Source organism: Electrona antarctica (assembly GCF_951216825.1).
Source record: "Electrona antarctica genome assembly, chromosome: 22".
Classification (NCBI taxonomy): Eukaryota; Metazoa; Chordata; class Actinopteri; order Myctophiformes; family Myctophidae; genus Electrona; species Electrona antarctica.
The window spans coordinates 6,016,248-6,041,244 of record NC_136805.1 but is presented as its reverse complement, the minus strand read 5'-3'; the positions used below and the strand labels follow the sequence as shown (position 1 = coordinate 6,041,244).

At 48.9% G+C, this 24,997-nt stretch overlaps 1 protein-coding gene across 1 annotated transcript in view; it reads right to left on the bottom strand.

The window, feature by feature from the left end:
- LOC306914786 (breast cancer type 1 susceptibility protein homolog) overlaps positions 1–24,797 on the bottom strand; it is a gene marked incomplete at its 5' end in the record, with an annotated part of 37,446 nt that extends 12,649 nt beyond the window's left edge. Inside the window, 5 exons of the mRNA XM_079491985.1 lie at positions 1,668–1,725; positions 3,275–3,348; positions 17,275–17,332; positions 19,797–19,880; positions 24,723–24,797. Of these exons, the coding sequence (XP_079348111.1) occupies positions 1,668–1,725; positions 3,275–3,348; positions 17,275–17,332; positions 19,797–19,880; positions 24,723–24,797 (349 nt within the window). The remainder of the gene's footprint in view (positions 1–1,667; positions 1,726–3,274; positions 3,349–17,274; positions 17,333–19,796; positions 19,881–24,722) is intronic.
- Between the last annotated feature and the right edge of the window lie 200 nt (positions 24,798–24,997).

Genomic DNA, 24,997 nt, shown 5'->3' with positions numbered 1-24,997 from the left:
TGTGTGTGTGTGTGTGTGTGTGTGTGTGTGTGTGTGTGTGTGTGTGTGTGTGTGTAACCCTAACCCAGGTGCTGCCAGGGTTAACAGTCCATTCCATGCATTTAGGAGGTGTGTGTGTGTGTGTGTGTGTGTGTGTGTGTGTGTAACCCTAACCCAGGTGCTGCCAGGGTTAACAGTCCATTCCATGCATTTAGGAGAGGTGTGTGTGTGTGTGTGTGTGTGTGTGTGTGTGTGTGTGTGTGTGTGTGTGTGTGTAACCCTAACCCAGGTGCTGCCAGGGTTAACAGTCCATTCCATGCATTTGGGACAGTGGTTCCCAAAGTGGGGTCCATGGGGGGACCCAGCTAAATGATAGTTTGGAACCAAATGGACCTGTATGGGTCTGAGAGTGTACATTATTGTCCACTTATTTTGTAAGTCCGTGGCAAAAAATTGAATTTAAAACTAAAATGCCCACCACAGGCCAGCATGATGATGACCTGTTGTAGATCTGCTATCTTAAAATGGCCAACAAATATACATAGGGCTGAAGTAATTGCGATTAGGGCAATGATGTGATAATTGTGACAGAACTAGTCTGGCTGCGCATCGACTATAGAGAGAGTGAGACAGAGGCTAGTCTGGCTGTGCATCGACTATAGAGAGAGTGAGACAGAGACTAGTCTGGCTGCGCATCGACTATAGAGAGTGAGACAGAGGCTAGTCTAGCTGCGCATCGACTATAGAGAGAGTGAGACAGAGGCTAGTCTGGCTGTGCATCGACTATAGAGAGTGAGACAGAGGCTAGTCTAGCTGCGCATCGACTATAGAGAGAGAGAGACAGAGGCTAGTCTGGCTGCGCATCGACTATAGAGAGTGAGACAGAGGCTAGTCTAGCTGAGCATCGACTATAGAGAGAGAGAGACATAGGCTAGTCTGGCTGTGCATCGACTATAGAGAGTGAGACAGAGGCTAGTCTGGCTGTGCATCGACTATAGAGAGAGTGAGACAGAGACTAGTCTGGCTGTGCATCGACTATAGAGAGAGAGACAGAGGCTAGTCTGGCTGTGCATCGACTATAGAGAGTGAGACAGAGACTAGTATGGCTGTGCATCGACTATAGAGAGTGAGACAGAGGCTAGTCTGGCTGTGCATCGACTATAGAGAGTGAGACAGAGGCTAGTCTGGCTGCGCATCGACTATAGAGAGAGAGACAGAGGCTAGTCTGGCTGCGCATCGACTATAGACATTATGTAGACTTAGATAGTATTTTAAACAGACTTATAGCTTGTTATGTAGACAGCTCTAGAATTGCACTTTATGTAGTCATAGCACTTTATAGTACACATGTATAATATATTATATAGTATAGTATGTATAGTTTACATAGATACTCCACTGTTACGTTCTTAGTTTACGCATGATTCATGATAACTACTTTTTATATATGTGATGTATGCCATGCTTTTTGTTATTGCTTAATGTAAGTCGCTCTGGATTAAGAGCGTCTGCTAAATGCCTAAATTGTAAATTGTATAGAGAGTGAGACAGAGGCTAGTCTGGCTGCGCATCGACTATAGAGAGTGAGACAGAGGCTAGTCTGGCTGCGCATCGACTATAGAGAGTGAGACAGAGGCTAGTCGGGCTGTGCATCGACTATAGAGACAGAGGCATGTTTCACTACTCACGGCTGCATCCGGCCCACTGCTCTGAGGCAGACTGCACGACCACCAGCTGATGGAGCGTCTGTGAAAAGACAAGACAGAGATCACAAATTACACCTAGCGGCGTTGTTTTTGGCCTTTAAGTTTTAGTCACATTTCAGTCACCAGGAATGTCTTAGTGTTAGTCTAGTTTTAGTTGACTAAATATAACAAGATCGACTTCTACTATCTTGCCTGGCAGAGATTATTCTAGTTATGTTTCATTAATGCAAGAAGAATGGTTTCTCACTTTCTCAGTTACAGGTCTGTTTAAAGGAGAATTTCAGACTAGAAGGCTTTATTACCTTTATTTGTAGTTGTTACGTCCCCACCAAAGAGGTCCAGGTGTTATTTTGTGCAAAAGCGTATTATTGGCGTATTATTTCCCCGACCGTAAGCCCTCAATGAATTCTATTGCATTGACTTTAATGGGGCATTGGGGTGTTGTGCTAATTCGCTTATTTCCATCGCTCTAAAATCCATTTTCTTTGTATATAGCCTCTCTTCATAATGTAAATAGTATCCCAAGTGGCACACTTTACTACTTATTTCGATGGAAAAAAGCGAATTAGCACAAAAACCCAACCCCCATTTGTGGTAACTATATGGATCATTTAGCTGGGGAGCCCCTGAAAAGCCCCTTGGACCCAGAAAGGAAAGAGGAGATCCGCACACCATTTTAAAAGCTCCCAAAATAATGTATTAACCCATTTTGGGCGGGAACCCCTTTTGGTGTTTTAACTAAGCATTATGTAATACTTTAGCTATTGAAAAATAGCAGATCTACAAGCACCGAGTGCCGCGCTATGAACTTGTAGGTCTGCTATTTTTGAAAAATCACACCCGTGTGAAGTAAGTGGTGCAACTACAGGAACGCACCCAGGGTGCCGGCCCGATTCCGGCGAGCCGACCCACGTCCGAAACGGTTGAGAAATGATAGAGTTACCGTGTGGGGGTCCCTCTACTGTACTGTACTGTGCTGGCACACCCAAAATCACCATATATACAGTTAATATGTGCGTGTGTGTTTGTGTGTGTGTTAGGTTGCACACAGGTGGTGAAAAACAACCATGCTGTTTTCGTGCTCAGACGCACCCACCCTAGCCACCCACCCACCCTAGCCACCCAGCCAGCCAGCCAGCCACCCAGCCAGCCACACACATAGTCACTTAAGGAAGTGGTTGCACCACTTAAAAAAATCGTAAAAAAATGCGGCACAAATCTTTGAATATATATATTCTTTCAGAAGACTTTTCTTTTTCTTTTTCCGACGTCAGGCCTAAATGTATTAACCCATTTTGGGCGGGAACCCCTTTTGGTGTTAGCATTATGTTATGCTTTAGCTATTGAAAAATAGCAGCTCTACAAGCTCGTAGCGCGCCACCGAGTGGCGCGCTACGAGCTTGTAGGTCTGCTATTTTTTTTTAATCGAAGAACGACTGACATAGAAACATAGCTTTTTCAGAAAACTGTCAGGATGTAGAAGACATTTTTAGAATCTGATCTCAGGCCTAAATATATTAATAACCGATCGGACAAAGCAACAACCGTCCATGGACCCCAACTTTGAGAAGCAGTGAGTGAAGCTGTACCTTCTCACTGTCCAAGTGGAGAGGGTCTTTCACCACCCACGCCCCACAGTGCTCCACCATCCACTCCAACTGATCTGTAACACACACACACACCACACACACACACACACACACACACACACACACCACACACACCACACACACCACACACACCACACACACCACACACACCACACACACACACACACACACACACACACACACACACACACACACACACACACATGTTGTGAGCTGGTGTCTGAGACATGTTGTGAGCTGGTGTCTGAGACATGTTGTGAGCTGGTGTCTGTGACATGTTGTGAGCTGGTGTCTGTGACATGTTGTGAGCTGGTGACATGTTGTGAGCTGGTGTCTGTGACATGTTGTGAGCTGGTGTCTGTGACATGTTGTGAGCTGGTGACATGTTGTGAGCTGGTGTCTGTGACATGTTGTGAGCTGGTGTCTGTGACATGTTGTGAGCTGGTGACATGTTGTGAGCTGGTGGCATGTTGTGAGCTGGTGTCTGAGACATGTTGTGAGCTGGTGACATGTTGTGAGCTGGTGACATGTTGTGAGCTGGTGTCTGTGACATGTTGTGAGCTGGTGTCTGTGACATGTTGTGAGCTGGTGTCTGTGACATGTTGTGAGCTGGTGACATGTTGTGAGCTGGTGTCTGTGACATGTTGTGAGCTGGTGTCTGTGACATGTTGTGAGCTGGTGACATGTTGTGAGCTGGTGTCTGTGACATGTTGTGAGCTGGTGTCTGTGACATGTTGTGAGCTGGTGACATGTTGTGAGCTGGTGGCATGTTGTGAGCTGGTGTCTGAGACATGTTGTGAGCTGGTGACATGTTGTGAGCTGGTGACATGTTGTGAGCTGGTGTCTGTGACATGTTGTGAGCTGGTGTCTGTGACATGTTGTGAGCTGGTGTCTGTGACATGTTGTGAGCTGGTGACATGTTGTGAGCTGGTGTCTGAGACATGTTGTGAGCTGGTGTCTGTGACATGTTGTGAGCTGGTGACATGTTGTGAGCTGGTGACATGTTGTGAGCTGGTGACATGTTGTGAGCTGGTGTCTGAGACATGGTGTGAGCTGGTGTCTGTGACATGTTGTGAGCTGGTGTCTGAGACATGTTGTGAGCTGGTGTCTGAGACATGTTGTGAGCTGGTGTCTGTGACATGTTGTGAGCTGGTGTCTGTGACATGTTGTGAGCTGGTGTCTGAGACATGTTGTGAGCTGGTGTCTGAGACATGTTGTGAGCTGGTGTCTGAGACATGTTGTGAGCTGGTGTCTGAGACATGTTGTGAGCTGGTGTCTGGGACATGTTGTGAGCTGGTGTCTGTGACATGTTGTGAGCTGGTGTCTGAGACATGTTGTGAGCTGGTGTCTGAGACATGTTGTGAGCTGGTGTCTGAGACATGTTGTGAGCTGGTGTCTGGGACATGTTGTGAGCTTGTAGATCAGTACAGGCATAATTTCAAGCCTGAATCTTTTTGTTTTTACCATAAAACCCTTTAAAACTCCTTTCACAAAATGTCAAATTCTACTATACTTGACATTTGGCCCTCACAACTATAGTAACCCAAGTGCACGCACGCACGCACTAAGCCTTTTATGTGACAGCTGTTGAAAGCCTTTGGAATAGCTTTCACCTGACAGACGTATATCTCTCTGTCCTGCCCTTCTCCCGTTTCCCCTGAATAGACAGCATGGAGCATGACGGGCCCACCTCAGGATGTGATCCATTGATCAAAGGACGGGGAGAACACGTCAATCTGATTGTATTAAACAACGTCGAACTCACCAACATTGCAGCTGAATGGAAAGCTTGAATTATCCTCTTTCAAAGTTTTTGTTGACTCAGGGGTCTGTACTTAGTCCCCTCTTTTTTCACAAAATTAGGGCTGCAACTATTTATTTACTGTTTATTTTCTTAGCGATTATTACATGGATTGCGTTTTTTCCAAATTGATCACTTGAATAGTGAAGAAGTGCATGTTTTGATGTCAATGAATCCACCAAGTCTCTAACCCTATGCGGGAAAAACTCCCGGTCTCCAAGCTCCCACAACACGAGCTTGTAGACCAGCTATACTTTTGCCGCATGTTCTCGCCCCGCGTTTGTTCCGTCTCCTCGTGGTCAGATCATGTTCTCGCCCCGCGTCCGTTCCGTCTCCTTGTGGTCAGATCATGTTCTCGCCCCGCGTCCGTTCCGTCTCCTCGTGGTCAGATCATGTTCTCGCCCCGCATCCGTTCCGTCTCCTCGTGGTCAGATCATGTTCTCGCCCCGCGTCCGTTCCGTCTCCTCGTGGTCAGATCATGTTCTCGCCCCGCGTCCGTTCCGTCTCCTCGTGGTCAGATCATGTTCTCGCCCCGCGTCCGTTCCGTCTCCTCGTGGTCAGATCATGTTCTCGCCCCGCGTCCGTTCCATCTCCTCGTGGTCAGATCATGTTCTCGCCCCGCGTCCGTTCCGTCTCCTCGTGGTCAGATCATGTTCTCGCCCCACGTCCGTTCCGTCTCCTCGTGGTCAGATCATGTTCTCGCCCCGCGGCCGTTCCGTCTCCTCGTGGTCATGTTCTCGCCCCGCGTCCGTTCCGTCAGATAGGAGGGTTAGCAGACTCCATCCTCCTCCTCGTTGGGAGGTAAAGATAGGAGGGTTAGCAGACTCCATCCTCCTCCTCGTTGGGGGGGTAAAGATAGGAGGGTTAGCAGACTCCATCCTCCTCCTCGTTAGGGGGTAAAGATAGGAGGGTTAGCAGACTCCATCCTCCTCCTCGTTGGGAGGTAAAGATAGGAGGGTTAGCAGACTCCATCCTCCTCCTCCTCCTCGTTGGGTGGATAAAGATAGGAGGGTTAGCAGACTCCATCCTCCTCCTCGTTGGGAGGTAAAGATAGGAGGGTTAGCAGACTCCATCCTCCTCCTCGTTGGGAGGTAAAGATAGGAGGGTTAGCAGACTCCATCCTCCTCCTCCTCCTCGTTGGGTGGATAAAGATAGGAGGGTTAGCAGACTCCATCCTCCTCCTCGTTGGGAGGTAAAGATAGGAGGGTTAGCAGACTCCATCCTCCTCCTCGTTGGGAGGTAAAGATAGGAGGGTTAGCAGACTCCATCCTCCTCCTCGTTGGGGGGTAAAGATAGGAGGGTTAGCAGACTCCATCCTCCTCCTCGTTGGGAGGTAAAGATAGGAGGGTTAGCAGACTCCATCCTCCTCCTCGTTGGGAGGTAAAGATAGGAGGGTTAGCAGACTCCATCCTCCTCCTCGTTGGGGGGTAAAGATAGGAGGGTTAGCAGACTCCATCCTCCTCCTCGTTGGGAGGTAAAGATAGGAGGGTTAGCAGACTCCATCCTCCTCCTCGTTGGGGGGGTAAAGATAGGAGGGTTAGCAGACTCCATCCTCCTCCTCGTTGGGAGGTAAAGATAGGAGGGTTAGCAGACTCCATCCTCCTCCTCCTCGTTGGGGGGGTAAAGATAGGAGGGTTAGCAGACTCCATCCTCCTCCTCGTTGGGAGGTAAAGATAGGAGGGTTAGCAGACTCCATCCTCCTCCTCCTCGTTGGGGGGGTAAAGATAGGAGGGTTAGCAGACTCCATCCTCCTCCTCCTCGTTGGGGGGGTAAAGATAGGAGGGTTAGCAGACTCCATCCTCCTCCTCCTCGTTGGGGGGGTAAAGATAGGAGGGTTAGCAGACTCCATCCTCCTCCTCCTCGTTGGGGGGGTAAAGATAGGAGGGTTAGCAGACTCCATCCTCCTCCTCGTTGGGGGGTAAAGATAGGAGGGTTAGCAGACTCCATCCTCCTCCTCGTTGGGAGGTAAAGATAGGAGGGTTAGCAGACTCCATCCTCCTCCTCCTCCTCCTCGTTAGGGGGTAAAGATAGGAGGGTTAGCAGACTCCATCCTCCTCCTCGTTGGGGGGTAAAGATAGGAGGGTTAGCAGACTCCATCCTCCTCCTCGTTGGGAGGTAAAGATAGGAGGGTTAGCAGACTCCATCCTCCTCCTCGTTGGGGGGGTAAAGATAGGAGGGTTAGCAGACTCCATCCTCCTCCTCGTTGGGGGGGTAAAGATAGGAGGGTTAGCAGACTCCATCCTCCTCCTCCTCCTCGTTGGGGGGGTAAAGATAGGAGGGTTAGCAGACTCCATCCTCCTCCTCGTTGGGGGGGTAAAGATAGGAGGGTTAGCAGACTCCATCCTCCTCCTCGTTAGGGGGTAAAGATAGGAGGGTTAGCAGACTCCATCCTCCTCCTCGTTGGGAGGTAAAGATAGGAGGGTTAGCAGACTCCATCCTCCTCCTCGTTGGGGGGTAAAGATAGGAGGGTTAGCAGACTCCATCCTCCTCCTCCTCGTTGGGAGGTAAAGATAGGAGGGTTAGCAGACTCCATCCTCCTCCTCGTTGGGAGGTAAAGATAGGAGGGTTAGCAGACTCCATCCTCCTCCTCGTTGGGGGGGTAAAGATAGGAGGGTTAGCAGACTCCATCCTCCTCCTCGTTGGGAGGTAAAGATAGGAGGGTTAGCAGACTCCATCCTCCTCCTCGTTGGGAGGTAAAGATAGGAGGGTTAGCAGACTCCATCCTCGTTGGGGGGGTAAAGATAGGAGGGTTAGCAGACTCCATTTTATTTATTTTTTGTCATGAATTAATAGCCTATACTTGAGCACACTACAGCGTCACACAATAGCATCAAAAATGGAAGATCGTGGCCTCGGCCGTGGCTCAGCGGTCCAGGCACCTTGGCTGGTAATCCAGTCTGGCAGTGTGCCGCCGGTTCGACTCCCGATCCCGACGGCCTTTACGGCATGTCACCCCCCCTCATCTCTCTCCCCCATTTCCTGTCAGTCTACTGTCTGTCCCTCCATAAAAACATAAAATAATGGAAGATCGACAAGCTCGAAATCTGCTACTTTTTTTCCTGAAAAGTAACCTTTTGGACATGAGGTTTACACAAGACAGAGACAATATATATATGATATGTTCTGTATTTAAAATATTACTTAAATCAAAGTAAGGCAAAAGTATAAATTAGCTAAAGTAACAGTACTATTATATGTATGATTTCAGAACCCTATCGTTGGCGTCGGGGTGGAGAACCGAAAAAAAAAAAAAGGAGAGATTTCAAGGCTTCACTTTGGATAACGACAAGAAGCAATGCGTCGTCGTCAAGTTCTCAAAATAAACTTGCAGCCACCAGCGTGCCGACTCCATGGCAACCACTGTGGAGACAACATGTGACTCGCCGGTGAGGCAGAGGACCTTTAACCCATTCTCCACGGGAACCCCTTTTTGGTGTTTTAAGCATTATTTTATACTTAAGCTATTGAAAAACAGCAGATCTACAAGCTCATAACTACGAGCTTGTAGGTCTGCTATTTTTGAAAAATCGTGAAAATGTGGCACAAATGGCTTTGAATATATATTCTGTCACAGCGAACGTTTTTAACTCAAATCTTTGCTTCTGAGGCGTCCCTGGAACAACATATTTTCAGATGGGGGTCGGCGGCCAATTACATACATATATTTTTGGGGGTCCTTGACATGAAAATGTTTTGAGAATGACTGACATAGAAACATGCGTTTTTCCAGAAAACTGTCAGGATAGAAACTAGAAGACATTTGTAGAATCGAGCTCAGGTCTAAATGGGTTAACCCATTCTGGACGGGAACCCCTTTTGGTGTTTCAAACATTGTTATAATTTAGCTATTGAAAAATAGCAGATCTACAAGCTCGTAGCGCGCCACCGAGTGGCGCGCTACGAGCTTGTAGGTCTGCTATTTTTGAAAAATCGTGAAAATATTTATTTCAGAAAACTGGAGGATTTAGAAGACGTTTTTAAAATTTCGAGGTAAGGCCTAAATGGCTTAACGCCTATGCACAGTGCGCCCACGCTCCGCTATTACCCGTCACTGTCCTCTTCACCCAAAATGACAGGTGTTGAAAGCAGTAGGGTGGAAGAACTACAAGATTTAACGCATCGAGACCCGATTCTGCAAAAATGTCTTCTAAATGTTTTCTACAATCAGTGGTTCTCAAACTATTTCATGCCAAGGAGGAACCCAACAAAAAATGATGTGTATTTGGCCGCCGACAACCCATCTGAAAATATGTTGTTCCAGGGACAACATACTTATGAGGATATGAGTTAAAAACGTTTGCTGTGAAAGAATAGATATTCAAAGATTTGCACACATTTTCACGATTTTTTCAAAATAGCACATCTACAAGCTCATAGCGCTATGAGCTTGTATATCTGCTATTTTTCTTACTGAGACAACATGTAGTCCAGGAAGTAAGTGAGCCCAGTGCTTAGAGTATATATGAATAGAGACAGCACCCGGAGGAAACCCTGAGGCGAAATGGACATAGTGGCTGAATTTGGTATTGCAGCGCTGGCCCAAACACATGAATGCGCTGGTCCGTTGACTATCATTGTGCACGTTCATGATGACACGTGAACGCTGTTTCATACGTGCAATGATAGTCAACGGCCAGCGCGCTCATGTGTTTGGGCCCAATCCATCCCAGAATGCACTCTGTTCCTACCCGGAAGGAGGAGTGAAATCGCCTCATGCGCTTTTGAGCAACTGAATGCAAGTGGATGGGAGGAGAAATCCGGTGCCGTCTCTATTTATATATACTCTAAGGCCCAGTGTCCATGACATCATGGCCCAGTGTCCATGACATCATGGCTCTAAGGCCCAGTGTCCATGACATCATGGCTCTAAGGCCCAGTGTCCATGACATCATGGCGAAGGCCCAGTGTCCATGACATCATGGCCCAGTGTCCATGACATCATGGCTCTAAGGCCCAGTGTCCATGACATCATGGCTCTAAGGCCCAGTGTCCATGACATCATGGCGAAGGCCCAGTGTCCATGACATCATGGCCCAGTGTCCATGACATCATGGCTCTAAGGCCCAGTGTCCATGACATCATGGCTCTAAGGCCCAGTGTCCATGACATCATGGCGAAGGCCCAGTGTCCATGACATCATGGCCCAGTGTCCATGACATCATGGCTCTAAGGCCCAGTGTCCATGACATCATGGCTACTCTAAGGCCCAGTGTCCATGACATCATGGCGAAGGCCCAGTGTCCATGACATCATGGCCCAGTGTCCATGACATCATGGCTCTAAGGCCCAGTGTCCATGACATCATGGCTACTCTAAGGCCCAGTGTCCATGACATCATGGCTACTCTAAGGCCCAGTGTCCATGACATCATGGCCCAGTGTCCATGACATCATGGCCCAGTGTCCATGACATCATGGCGAAGGAGAGAAATATACTCTAAGGCCCAGTGTCCATGACATCATGGCCCAGTGTCCATGACATCATGGCCCAGTGTCCATGACATCATGGCCCAGTGTCCATGACATCATGGCCCAGTGTCCATGACATCATGGCCCAGTGTCCATGACATCATGCCCAGTGTCCATGACATCATGGCGAAGGAGAGGCCCAGTGTCCATGACATCATGGCCCAGTGTCCATGACATCATGGCCCAGTGTCCATGACATCATGGCCCAGTGTCCATGACATCATACTCTAAGGCCCAGTGTCCATGACATCATGGCCCAGTGTCCATGACATCATGGCCCAGTGTCCATGACATCATGGCCCAGTGTCCATGACATCATGGCCCAGTGTCCATGACATCATACTCTAAGGCCCAGTGTCCATGACATCATGGCCCAGTGTCCATGACATCATGGCCCAGTGTCCATGACATCATGGCCCAGTGTCCATGACATCATGGCCCAGTGTCCATGACATCATGGCCCAGTGTCCATGACATCATGGCCCAGTGTCCATGACATCATGGCCCAGTGTCCATGACATCATGGCCCAGTGTCCATGACATCATGGCCCAGTGTCCATGACATCATGGCCCAGTGTCCATGACATCATGGCCCAGTGTCCATGACATCATGGCGAAGGAGAGAAATTGTATTTGATATTCCCAGTGGGAGCTACTCAACAGCGTGCGGACATTCTCTCCTTCTCCTGTACGAATATCTTTTTGTTCAGAACCTGAAAGTTATTTTTAGAGATGTGCGTACTTTCCTTTGGATTCCGTTCATGACATCATGGACCTTTGGAAATACTAAAACAGGGGTGGGCAACGTTGACGATGGCGAGGGCCAATATATTTCCACACTCACTCCAGAGGGCCACAACTGCATGGCTACTGTCGTAGCAAAAATGGCCGATCTACAAGCTCAAAACGCGTCGCATTTTTTGAGCTTGTAGATCAGCTATTTTTGCTATATTTGAATTGAAAACCTGAAAAGTAACCTTTTTTTATTGAATTTCAAATGCATTTAGTTATAGTTATGTTAACTTTATGAACTGTTAACGTAACTACGTTGGACACAAAAAGACAATAACTTTTTAATACTAGTCATGAAGTAATTAAAGCGGGTTTGGAATTGTAACAGCTGAAATCAATACTATGTCAGTATTCTGGTATATTAACCCATTTTGGGCGGGAACCCCTTTTGGTGTTAGCATTATGTTATACTTTAGCTATTGAAAAATAGCAGATCTACAAGCTCAAAGCTTGTAGGTCTGCTATTTTTGAAAAATCGTGAAAATATTTATTTCAGAAAACTGGAGGATTTAGAAGATTTTTTTTAAATGTTGAGGTCAGGCCTAAATGGGTTAAGAACATACAGGCCGCATTATGTGAAGGTGGGGGCCGCATGTGGCCCCCGGGCCACCAGTTGCCCACCCCTGTACTAAAAGATCTAAAAACGCATGTTGCCTACATAAAACCCCCCAGGAAAGTGTTTCTCGTCTCCCAGACATCATTAAAACAACGATCTGTTTGCAAAAGGATCGAAGTGGCCCTTTAACCCATTTTGACCTGAGATCAGATTCTAAAAATGTCTTCTACATCCTGACAGTTTTCTGAAAAAGATATGTTTCTATGTCAGTCGTTCTTCGATGTTTCAAAAATAGCAGACAAGCTCGTAGCGCGCCACTCGTAGATCTGCTATTTTTCCAATAGCTAAACACCAAAAGGGGTTCCCACCCAGAATGGGATAAAACAACGATCTGTTTTGCAAAAAGTGGCCCTTTAATGCCCGAGGCCACATCTGGGAACACCTTCCAGGGAGCTGACCTAAGGTTTCAGAAAACCTTCAAATTCTGATTCATTCTTTTTTTTTTTAACCCATTTAGACCCAAGTTCGATTCTACAAATGTCTTCTAAATCATGACAGTTTTCAGAAAAACCCATGTTTCTATGTCAGTGGTTCTCAACCCTTTTCATGTCAAGGACCCCCGGAAATTATATGTATTTGGTCGCCGACCCCCCATCTGAAAATATGTTGTTCCAGGGACCTCGCAGAAGCAACGATTTGAGTTAAAAACGTTTTCACGATTTTTCTAAAATAGCAGACCTACAAGCTCGTAGCGCGCCACTCGGTGGCGCGCTATGAGCTTGTAGATCTGCTATTTTTCAATAGCTAAATTATAACATAATGTTTAAAACACCAAAAGGGGTTCCCATGTATAGCTGATGAGACACAGAGAGCGCGCCGGCTGCATCAAAGGTAGAACGACGTATAGGTTGCACCAGGCGTCAATGGGTTAGGTTTAAAGGCCTGTATTCCAAATTCGACCAGAGTAAAAGTACAAAAGTATTGCCATCAAAATATATACTTAAAGTAACAAATCCAATTACATACATTTGTCAAACTTCAATCGCAAATCTACAAGCTCACAATGGGTCGCAGTATAGCGTGTTGTGAGCTTGTAGATCCGTTTAACCCATTTTGTGGCGGGAACCCCTTTTGGTGTTTTAAACATTGTTATAATTTAGCTTGTAGGACTGCTATTTTTGAAAAATCGTGAAAATGTGGCGCAAATTTGGAATATATACTTTATCAGAACCAACGTTTTTAACTCAAATCTTTGCTTCTGGGGAGGTCCCTGGAACAACATATTTTCAGATGGGGGTCGGAGGCCAATTACATATCATTGTTGGGGTCCTTGTCCATGAAATATTGAGCACCATGCACTGATACAGAAACATAGGAATTTCAGGAAACTGTCAGAATTTAGAAGACTCTAGTAAAATGGAAAATACCTGAACATGTACAGTACTTTTTAATACTAGTCATGAAGTAATTAAAGGGGGTTTGGAATTGTAACAGCTGAAATCAATACTATGTCAGTATTCTGGTATTAACCCATTTTGGGCGGGAACCCCTTTTGGTGTTAGCATTATGTTATGCTTTAGGTATTGAAAAATAGCAGATCTACAAGATCATAGCGCGCCACCGAGTGGCGCGCTATGAGCTTGTAGGTCTGCTATTTTTGAAAAATCGAAGAAAAAAAGGCCTAATAATGATGGAAATACTGAACATGTACAGTACTTGAGTAAATGTTCTTAAGCCATTTAGACTGGAGGACGATTCTACAAATGTCTTCTAAATCCTAACCCCATGTTTCTATGTTAGTGGTTCTCAAGTTTTTCATGTCAAAAGGACCCCCATCTGAAACTATGTTGTTCCAGCAGGGACCCCCCCAGAAGCAAAGATTTGAGTTAAAAACATTCACTCTGAAAGAATATATATATTCCAAATGTGTGCCACATTTTCACGATTTTTCAAAAATAGCAGACCTACAAGCTCATAGCGCGGCACTCGGTGCCGCGCATGCGTGCATGCATGCATGCGTGCATGCATGCATGCATGCATGCATGCATGCATGCATGCAATGCATGCATGCATGCAATGCATGCATGCATGCAATGCATGCATGCATTGCATGCCGGCCGCAACGAGGAGCCCGTTGCTCCCTGGGGCGAAGCAGCGCTGCTGTCAGCTCCACTTCCACACAGCTGCTGAGCCTCACCACGGAGAGAGAGAGAGAGAGAGAGAGAGAGAGAGACAGAGAGAGAGAGACAGAGAGAGACAGAGAGACAGAGAGACAGAGAGAGAGAGACAGAGACAGAGACAGAGACAGAGACAGAGACAGAGACAGAGACAGAGACAGAGACAGAGACAGAGAGAGAGAGAGAGAGAGAGAGAGAGAGAGAGAGAGAGACAGAGAGAGAGAGAGACAGAGACAGAGACAGAGACAGAGACAGAGAGAGAGAGACAGAGACAGAGACAGAGACAGAGAGAGAGAGAGACAGAGAGAGAGAGAGAGATGGAGAGGGAGAGACAGAGAGAGAGAGAGAGAGAGAGAGGGAGAGAGAGAGAGGGAGAGAGAGAGAGAGAGAGGGAGAGGGAGAGCGAGAGCGAGAGAGAGAAAGCATCCAGGAATAGGAAACATGCCCGCGGCGTTGCCATGGGGCCGTTTGTTGTTAGATGGAATAAAGGTCTTAACGTGATTCGTGAGGTCCTGTGAGACCGAGCCAAAAAGGTGACTCAACTATAAAAAGGTGTGTTCATGTAGAGAGAGTGCCGGAAGCCGCCCTGAATGCAAGCCCTACAGCACAATCTGTACTGGGGCAGATCAGGACAAGAGTCTGGCCATGCACACGGCACTAGTTCAAAGGACCGCCTCATTTATATATATATATTCGGCCCGCCATCTGAAAATATTTGTGCTAACCCCAACGCCAGAAGAGAAGATTTGTGTTTTTTTTTTCTAAAACATTTCAAGATTCCAAGATCTTATTTTAGAGCACTGAGGGACTGCCATTGGATATTTTTTTCCCGTGTATTCATGTGAATCATAGCTTCAAATAGAGATATTGGTTGTTCAGTTTGCCCCCCCAGTTTTGGAGATATGGCTTATAGAGTTAATGTCTTGCAGAAAACAGCAAGTTGAGAAAACAGGCTTGAAAGGTTCACTTCTGTGGACTCTAACATTACACCTAGCTACATGTTTAAGCATTAATTTCACATTTACATGTCTATTTCAGCTCTGATATTTATTTCAGACATGCTCTAGTTCTCCTCTGGTGAAAAGCTGGAGGATGCACAATGGCAGGCTCTCAGTCAAAATTGGTCACATTTGTCAAAATACTTTCTTTTTTTTTTAACAGACAAACAAACCGATCTAAAAAATTCCATTACTAAAAAGATCTGATATTTTTACTAGGCTCTTACTAGGCAATTTTCGTGCTCGGACAGACCCAGCCAGGGACCCAGCCATGGACCCAGGGACACAGCCACGGACCCAGCCAAGGACCCAGGGACCCAGCCACGGACACAGCCACGGACCCAGCCAGGGACCCAGGGACCCAGGGACACACCCACGGACCCAGCCAGGGACCCAGGGACACAGCCACGGACCCAGCCAGGGACCCAGGGACACAGCCACAGACCCAGCCAGGGACCCAGGGACACAGCCACAGACCCAGCCAGGGACCCAGGGACACAGCCACGGACCCAGCCCGGGACCCAGGGACACAGCCACGGACCCAGCCAGGGACCCAGGGACCCAGCCAGGGACCCAGCCAGGGACCCAGGGACACAGCCAGGGACCCGGCCAGGGACCCAGGGACCCAGAGACACAGCCAGGGACCCAGCCAGGGACCCAGCTACCCAGGGACCCAGGGACACAGCCACGGACCCAGCCAGGGACCCAGCTACCCAGGGACCCAGGGACACAGCCACGGACCCGGCCAGGGACCCAGGGACACAGCCACGGACCCAGCCAGGGACCCAGGGACCCAGCCAGGGACCCGGCCAGGGACCCAGGGACCCAGGGACACAGCCACGGACCCAGGGACACAGCCACGGACCCAGCCAGGGACCCAGGGACACAGCCACGGACCCAGCCAGGGACCCAGCTACCCAGGGACCCAGGGACACAGCCACGGACCCGGCCAGGGACCCAGGGACACAGCCACGGACCCAGCCAGGGACCCAGGGACACAGCCACGGACCCAGCCAGGGACCCAGGGACACAGCCACGGACCCAGCCAGGGACCCAGCTACCCAGGGACCCAGGGACACAGCCACGGACCCAGGGACCCAGCCAGGGACCCGGCCAGGGACCCAGGGACACAGCCACGGACCCAGCCAGGGACCCAGGGACACAGCCACAGACCCAGCCAGGGACCCAGGGACACAGCCAGGGACCCGGCCAGGGACCCAGGGACACAGCCACGGACCCAGCCAGGGACACAGCCACGGACCCAGCCAGGGACCCAGGGACACAGCCACAGACCCAGCCAGGGACCCAGGGACACAGCCAGGGACTCAGCCAGGGACCCAGGGACCCAGCCACGGACCCAGCCAGGGACCCAGGGACCCAGCCACGGACCCAGCCAGGGACCCAGGGACACACCCAGGGACACAGCCAGAGGCAGACACACATAGCGACTTAATGGAGTGGTTGCACCACTCAAAGAGGGACAGCTTTGGACATACAAGGTCTCCACCTGACAGCAACATACCGTACTGTAGGCTGCCAGAACACTGTAAAATGACTCACTGCTCTTACAGTACTTACTGTACAGTGTCTGGTAACTTCCTGTCACACTTTGACACAATGCACTACAGTAGGATGCATTTCTCAGTTCAGTACAGCACCTTGAGCTACACAAATATATACGTTTGTTATAATTATTGGCAGCTAGTAAGAAACGTAAGCATTCTCTGTCAGTACTCCATTTGGCTTGGAATGATCGAGCTCCAGAAGTCCTTATAAATCACTGCCTTCCTTGGGTCAATTCCCTGGGAAATGGTTTCCAACGACTTCGTTCAAGATTGTAACGGTTTATTAATTGATGTTGTTGTGTTCTGTATCTCGGCTACATTGAAATCCGAGTTGAAATAAAGGTTATGATGATTGATAATGAATGAATGAGCAGTGGGTGAAGAAACTAACTCACACCTTAAGATTGGCAAGAGACTCTATTCATTGAAAAATGGGAGAAATGGACTGCGATATAGAACCCAAACATCACATCACCAACAACAATGTAATGGGCATGTATGATGTTTGAATGTGAGACACATAGACCCCTTGCGCCGCAACTAACCGTAAATGTGCAAATAAAAACGTAGTTAAAAAAGTAGGTTTATCATAATTAATACTGTATGTAATATAAATATATACCTGTGGTCATGTCTGTGAAAGGGCCCTGGAAGCAGATCTTGTAGCCCTTCATGAGCAACTAGGGGAAGAAAAACAATGAAACAGTAATTAAGTGAAAAGCAGTGGTGGAAAGTAACTAAGTACTTTTAAAGTAACTAAGTACTTTTAGGCCCGACGTAAAAAAAAAAACGAAAAAAAAAAAACGTTTGCTCTGAAATAATATAAAGATTTGTGCCACATTTTTACGATTTTTCAAAAATAGCAGACCTACAAGCTCATAGCGCGCCACTCGGTGGCGCGCTATGAGCTTGTAGATCTGCTATTTTTCAAACGCTAAAGTATAACTTAATGCTTAGTTAAAACACCAAAAGGGGTTCCCGTCCAGAATGGGTTAAGTACAATTTTGAGGTATTTCTACTTTACTTGAGTATTTTCAATTTCCAATACTTTTACTTCTACTCCACTACATCTCAGAGCCAAAATGTGTACTTTTATTCCACTAAAATTATTTGAAAACTTTTAGTTACTAGTTACTTTGGAGATTTTCATTTTGATTAGAAAACATACTTTAACCACTTCAACCCGTTGCGGCGCATTGTGAGCTTGTAGATGTTCTATTTTCAATAGATTTTGTACACATTTTGAACTTGTGAAATGGCACATTCTGCACAATGAGTACTTTTACTTTTAGTACCGTAAGTAGATTTTGATGCCGATACTTTTGTACTTTTTCAATTCCATACTTTTACTTGTAACGAAGTAGTTCTAAATTGCAGTATTGGTACTTTTACTTAAAGTAAAAGTACCAATTGAGTACTTTTTCCACCACTGGTGAAAAGTTAAATAAACATTTTTATTTAAACATTTAAACACTTTTGTTAGTGATATCTGAACATGTCCAGTGGTCCAGTGGTTCTTTTTTATATATATATATATATATATATATATATATATATATATATATATATATAATTTTTATCCCATGATTTTGTAACCCATTTTTCACCCCTGTGTCAATTATCTAATCTAATGTGATCCTGGGCTCTACACACCCTCCGCCAACCTGGGGAGAGCAACAGACTTGAACCCATGCTTCCTTCATGCATGAGTGTCCAAGTCGCTCCTTTACACCTGACAGAGGGGAGTTTCCCTGGTTGGACGTAGCGCGTGGAAGGAAAACGTTATTCCAACCAGTTCCTTTCCCCTCCATCAGGCGCCCCGGCTGGCCAACAGGGGGAGGCGAAGTACACATTTTTATGGAACAGAACACACACAGCACCGTTTCTCCCAGCTGAGCGTAACAGTGAGGCAACTTCAATGCCACGTGACATGACAGCAGAAAACGTGCGCTACGCTACTATGGACATGTTCTAGACTTCAATTTGGGGTTAGTAAAGGCCGTAGAAGCACTTATTGTCTGCAAAAAAAAAAAAAAAAAAAAAAAAAAAAAAAAAAAAGGTACATCAAGCACTATTTTCATTTCTGAAAATACATCCGCCATCCACTGTCAGGTGGATGCTTGTGGAAGATCGATGTTGCGTGAGCTATACGCATTCTTCACCACATCTTTGTCCATCCACAGAGCACGCTGTTAGCCAGAGGTGCACTGCAAAGAATCCTGAGCCGTTCATTTAACTCAGAGAGTCTGCAAACAGACCCGTATAGGGTCCAAAGTAGGGTTTTTTTCTTCGTAACATTCTGGTTTCTACGGTGGGCCTGTGCCGGACGATGGAGTGTCTCTGTTAAAGATTTTTAATTTAGACAACACCTTAATGGCCGCCCAGCCGGGACATAAATTATAGCCCACTGAGTGGTAACACACACACGCCAGCCACATCCTTGTGGATGCTCACTCTCTCTTTCATTATTTCTTTCTTTCTACTGTACAAACACATGTACGTGTAAGTTAGCGATGCACGGATGACACGCATCTCGTACTCGTGCCTTGCACACATCCCCCTGGGGCATCAACATTCTGGTGACACACTCGTTGCGTGTGTGTGTGTGTGTGTGTGTGTGTGTGACTAAATATCTAAATAGATTAAGGTGCCATGCTGTGATGGCCCTCGACCCCCACTCTTAAATGGGCCTAAAATAACCCCTTGGCAGACACTGTATACGTTATGGATGTGTAGGTACCGTAGACATGACATTTAGTGGTGTTTCAAATGCTTTTATTCATTCATCCGTGGCGTTACGTGTCTAACACAGGAGATGTAGAGGCTCACAACACGTATGAATCAGGATCCATAAGATTTAAATCTGTTACGCAATTTAGTCGTTATAGTAATTAGCCCTTCGCCAAGTCCCTCCCCAACCCGTTAGCAGCGAGGAGACAGGGCAAGCTGTCCTCCTCCCCCATGGAGATTCATGTTAAATTAAATGTAGGTATATATTTTATTTAGGTATAAGGATGACAACGTTTCAACCCCCCTATGGGTCTTGAAATCACTGATCTACAAGCTCACTGCGTGTCAATAGCCGATTACCCGCCACACGTGAATTTGGCAGGGTTCGGGAATGGATTAGTTTCCGGGACTCACTTTGCTTTGGTCTGCGGTGCGGGCCCTCATGGGACCCTGGTGGCTGGGGCCATTCACCACATCCCCTCGCACCTCATAGGGACCCTGTGGAGAAAACACAGTGTTCATTCAATGGAACCAACTGGACCCACACTCGGTGTTAAATCAACAATCTATCCAAAAAGGTGTCGTATTCTCTATAGAGCGTTTATTAGGAGCCCAGGGCGGAGATCTCCGTCAAGTTCAAGGTCATGGTCAAGTGCCCAAGCCGGAGATTGATAAATAGGACGGAGATTAGTGATATCAAAACAGACCGCATCGCTCCACAGCCTAGGATCCACATTGTTGCCCAATCCGATGACGTGTCAAACAGTGACACGTCATTGAAAATGTTCCCTGCCTGTTTAGCGGACGAAAACGAAAATCTTAAAACGCTCATAACTCGCGATCTAAATCATCCCGTCTAATTATGAAAAAATATCCTGTGTTAGACGGCCTTCCGCGGTCCAGTCGCTAGTATCGATAGATTTATTCTTACCTCCCGTTGTCGATCGACTCTAGAGTGGTGTGGCTATTGTTAGCTGCTACACAGACATTCACAACAACTTCCGGTGCGCCGGTAAAAGTGGTCCGGGCGCTATAAATGATGGGCACATGGATTAAATGGATTAAATAGGTCCGGGCAAGCAAGGTGTTAATGTTAAGTATGAATTCTACTAATCTTTTTTCTTTTTTGAGGCGAGTTAAAGCCCCTCCAATGCATGGCTTTTGAAGATTATGTCATATGGCAGCCAAGTCTATGGACTTTTAATGTCTGTTTAGAGCAGTGGTTCTGTCTGGTTTAATGTCTGGTTTAATGTCTGTTTAGAGCAGTGGTTCTGTCTGGTTTAATGTCTGTTTAGAGCCGTGGTTCTGTCTGGTTTAATGTCTGTTTAGAGCAGTGGTTCTGTCTGGTTTAATGTCTGTTTAGAGCAGTGGTTCTGTCTGGTTTAATGTCTGTTTAGAGCAGTGGTTCTGTCTGGTTTAATGTCTGTTTAGAGCAGTGGTTCTGTCTGGTTTAATGTCTGTTTAGAGCAGTGGTTCTGTCTGGTTTTAGAGCAGTGGTTCTGTCTGGTTTTAGAGCAGTGGTTCTGTCTGGTTTAATGTCTGTTTAGAGCAGTGGTTCTGTCTGGTTTTAGAGCAGTGGTTCTGTCTGGTTTAATGTCTGTTTAGAGCAGTGGTTCTGTCTGGTTTAATGTCTGTTTAGAGCAGTGGTTCTGTCTGGTTTTAGAGCAGTGGTTCTGTCTGGTTTTAGAGCAGTGGTTCTGTCTGGTTTAATGTCTGTTTAGAGCAGTGGTTCTGTCTGGTTTTAGAGCAGTGGTTCTGTCTGGTTTAATGTCTGTTTAGAGCAGTGGTTCTGTCTGGTTTTAGAGCAGTGGTTCTGTCTGGTTTTAGAGCAGTGGTTCTTTCTGGTTTTCGTGTCAAGGACCCCCAAATCAACATTTATTAGGCCACGGACCACCCATCTGAAAACATATGCCAGTGACCCGATAAGGGAGGATTTTTACGGCTATAGCAGTGATTCCGAAACATATTAATTTGATGGACCCCCAGTTTCACACGCATTATGCTATACGGACCCCCGATTTAATGGCATTTCTATCTCTGGGACCCCAATTTATATTGTAAAACCACTGTAAATTGAACTCTGAGAGTGTACAAATGGAACCAAATGGACCCTAAAGGGTCCACTCCCTTAAGTACCCCTAGAGCACTCATGACGTAAATCGTTTGCCAGCCCCGTGTATGGACGTTAACGTAAGACGTCATCTGGCTGATTATGTTGAATCTTGTTACGTTGCATACAAGAAACAAGCCAGGAATGGACAAAGACAAGAAACAGTACAACTACAGTATAAACCAATTCTGTAAAAAGCTTCACAAGAAACAGTAAATTGAAACAGCGTCGGAGAATGTAGACAGCAGAAGGAAGAAAGGAGCCAAACGTACGGAAGCAAATAAAAAGGCACCCGTCACTTCACATGAGTGTGATCTTTTTACATCAACCAGGTATAAGAGTTGTGCTGTAGTGTACAGTATGCAACCTGTATAGGTTCTGACCTAAAGCTCAGAGCCCCCTAATGCGGGAACCCCTTTTGGTGTTAGCATTATGTTATGCTTTAGCTATTGAAAATAGCAGATCTACAAGCTCATAGCGCGCCACCGAGTGGCGCGCTACGAGCTTGTAGGTCTGCTATTTTTGAAAAATCGAAGAACCACTGACATAGAAACATAGCTTTTTCAGAAAACTGTCAGGATGTAGAAGACATTTTTAGAATCTGATCTCAGGTCAAAATGGGCTAACTTTATTTATTTTCTCGTTTTTTTTCTCAGTTGTTTGAAATAACCGTGATATTGATTTGAAGTCATATCGCCCGGCCCTAATGCTCCGAGACGTTTCTGCGCTACCCTTTCACTTTGCGTTTACATCAGCTCTGTGGAGATCGACCCGCTGCCCCTGGGTAGCCGGAGTGGCGTGAAATTACGGGCAAAAACTGTAAAGTAAAAATAAAAAGGTGATCTTTAACAACAAGGACATATTCTTATAGCCTACATGAATAAGAAGCAGATCCAGGGACTGCTACAATTGGATCACAGATTATGCACGCGGCGTCGGAGCAAAGCATAGAGGACTTCACCACGTCGACCTTGGTAAATGGTAAATGGTGCATTTATATAGCGCCTTTATCCAAGGCGCTTTACATAGATGTGCATTACATTCACCCATTCACACACACACATTCATACACCGATGGCGGCGGAAACCATGCAAGGCACCAACCTGCACATCAGGAGCAATTAGGGGTTCAGTGTCTTGCTCAAGGACACTTCGACACCAACTCTGGGGGAACGCGGGTTCGAACTGGCAACCTTGCGGTTACCATCCAGCCACTCTACCCCTGAGCCACCGCCGCCCCCTAGTGGCCACTCTACCCCTGAGCCGCCGCCGCCCCCCTAGTGGCCACTCTACCCCTGAGCCGCCACCGCCCCCCCCTAGTGGCCACTCTACCCCTGAGCCACCGCCGCCCCCCTAGTGGCCACTCTACGCCTGAGCCACCGCCGCCCCCTAGTGGCCACTCTACCCCTGAGCCGCCGCCGCCCCCCTAGTGGCCACTCTACCCCTGAGCCGCCACCGCCCCCCCTAGTGGCCACTCTACCCCTGAGCAGCCGCCGCCCCCCTAGTGGCCACTCTACCCCTGAGCCGCCGCCGCCCCCCTAGTGGCCACTCTACCCCTGAGCCGCCGCCGCCCCCCTAGTGGCCACTCTACCCCTGAGCCGCCACCGCCCCCCCCCCCCCCCCCCCCCCCCCCCCTAGTGGCCACTCTACCCCTGAGCCGCCACCGCCCCCCCTAGTGGCCACTCTACCCCTGAGCAGCCGCCGCCCCCCTAGTGGCCACTCTACCCCTGAGCCGCCGCCGCCCCCCTAGTGGCCACTCTACCCCTGAGCCGCCGCCGCCCCCCTAGTGGCCACTCTACCCCTGAGCCGCCACCGCCCCCCCCCCCCCCCCCCCCCCCCCCCCTAGTGGCCACTCTACGCCTGAGCCACCGCCGCCCCCTAGTGGCCACTCTACCCCTGAGCCGCCGCCGCCCCCCTAGTGGCCACTCTACCCCTGAGCCGCCGCCGCCCCCCTAGTGGCCACTCTACCCCTGAGCAGCCGCCGCCCCCCTAGTGGCCACTCTACCCCTGAGCCGCCGCCGCCCCCCTAGTGGCCACTCTACCCCTGAGCCGCCACCGCCCCCCTAGTGGCCACTCTACCCCTGAGCCGCCACCGCCCCCCCCCCCCCCCCCCCCCCCCCCCCCCTAGTGGCCACTCTACCCCTGAGCCGCCGCCGCCCCCCTAGTGGCCACTCTACCCCTGAGCCGCCACCGCCCCCCCTAGTGGCCACTCTACCCCTGAGCCACCGCCGCCCCCTAGTGGCCACTCTACCCTTGAGCCACCGCCGCCCCCTAGTGGCCACTCTACCCCTGAGCCGCCACCCGCCCCCCCTAGTGGCCACTCTACCCCTGAGCCACCGCCGCCCCCTAGTGGCCACTCTACCCCTGAGCCGCCGCCGCCCCCCTAGTGGCCACTCTACCCCTGAGCCGCCACCCGCCCCCCCCTAGTGGCCACTCTACCCCTGAGCCACCGCCGCCCCCTAGTGGCCACTCTACGCCTGAGCCACCGCCGCCCCCCTAGTGGCCACTCTACCCCTGAGCCGCCGCCGCCCCCCTAGTGGCCACTCTACCCCTGAGCCGCCACCGCCCCCCTAGTGGCCACTCTACCCCTGAGCCGCCGCCGCCCCCCTAGTGGCCACTCTACCCCTGAGCCGCCACCGCCCCCCCCCCCCCCCCCCCCCCCCCCCCCCCTAGTGGCCACTCTACCCCTGAGCCACCGCCGCCCCCTAGTGGCCACTCTACCCTTGAGCCACCGCCGCCCCCTAGTGGCCACTCTACCCCTGAGCCGCCACCGCCCCCCCTAGTGGCCAATCTACCCCTGAGCCACCGCCGCCCCCTAGTGGCCACTCTACCCCTGAGCCGCCACCGCCCCCCCTAGTGGCCACTCTACCCCTGAGCCACCGCCGCCCCCTAGTGGCCACTCTACGCCTGAGCCACCGCCGCCCCCTAGTGGCCACTCTACCCCTGAGCCGCCGCCGCCCCCCCTAGTGGCCACTCTACCCCTGAGCCGCCACCGCCCCCCTAGTGGCCACTCTACCCCTGAGCCGCCGCCGCCCCCCTAGTGGCCACTCTACCCCTGAGCCGCCACCGCCCCCCTAGTGGCCACTCTACCCCTGAGCCGCCACCGCCCCCCTAGTGGCCACTCTACCCCTGAGCCGCCGCCGCCCCCCCTAGTGGCCACTCTACCCCTGAGCGGCCGCCGCCCCACCTTGACTGTAAGATCTGCACCAAAGCAAACCAGCGTTACGTACCTCGTCTAAGAGTTCCCCTCGTCTGAAGCACTCGGCGATCCCTGTAGGGAGGAAACGTTTATCGTCAAAAAGCATGAAGGGAAGTCAGTTGAGAGCAAGTTCTCTTTTTCAATAACACCCTGATTACATAACATACAATATAAAACACAAATACATTACAGGATAAGAAACGATTATATAAGTACAGCTGGATCTCAAATGGATCCTTACAAGTCTTTTAAAACGTTCAAGTGAAATCAAGTTGTTCAGTTTTAAGATTGATTGTAGACAGTTCC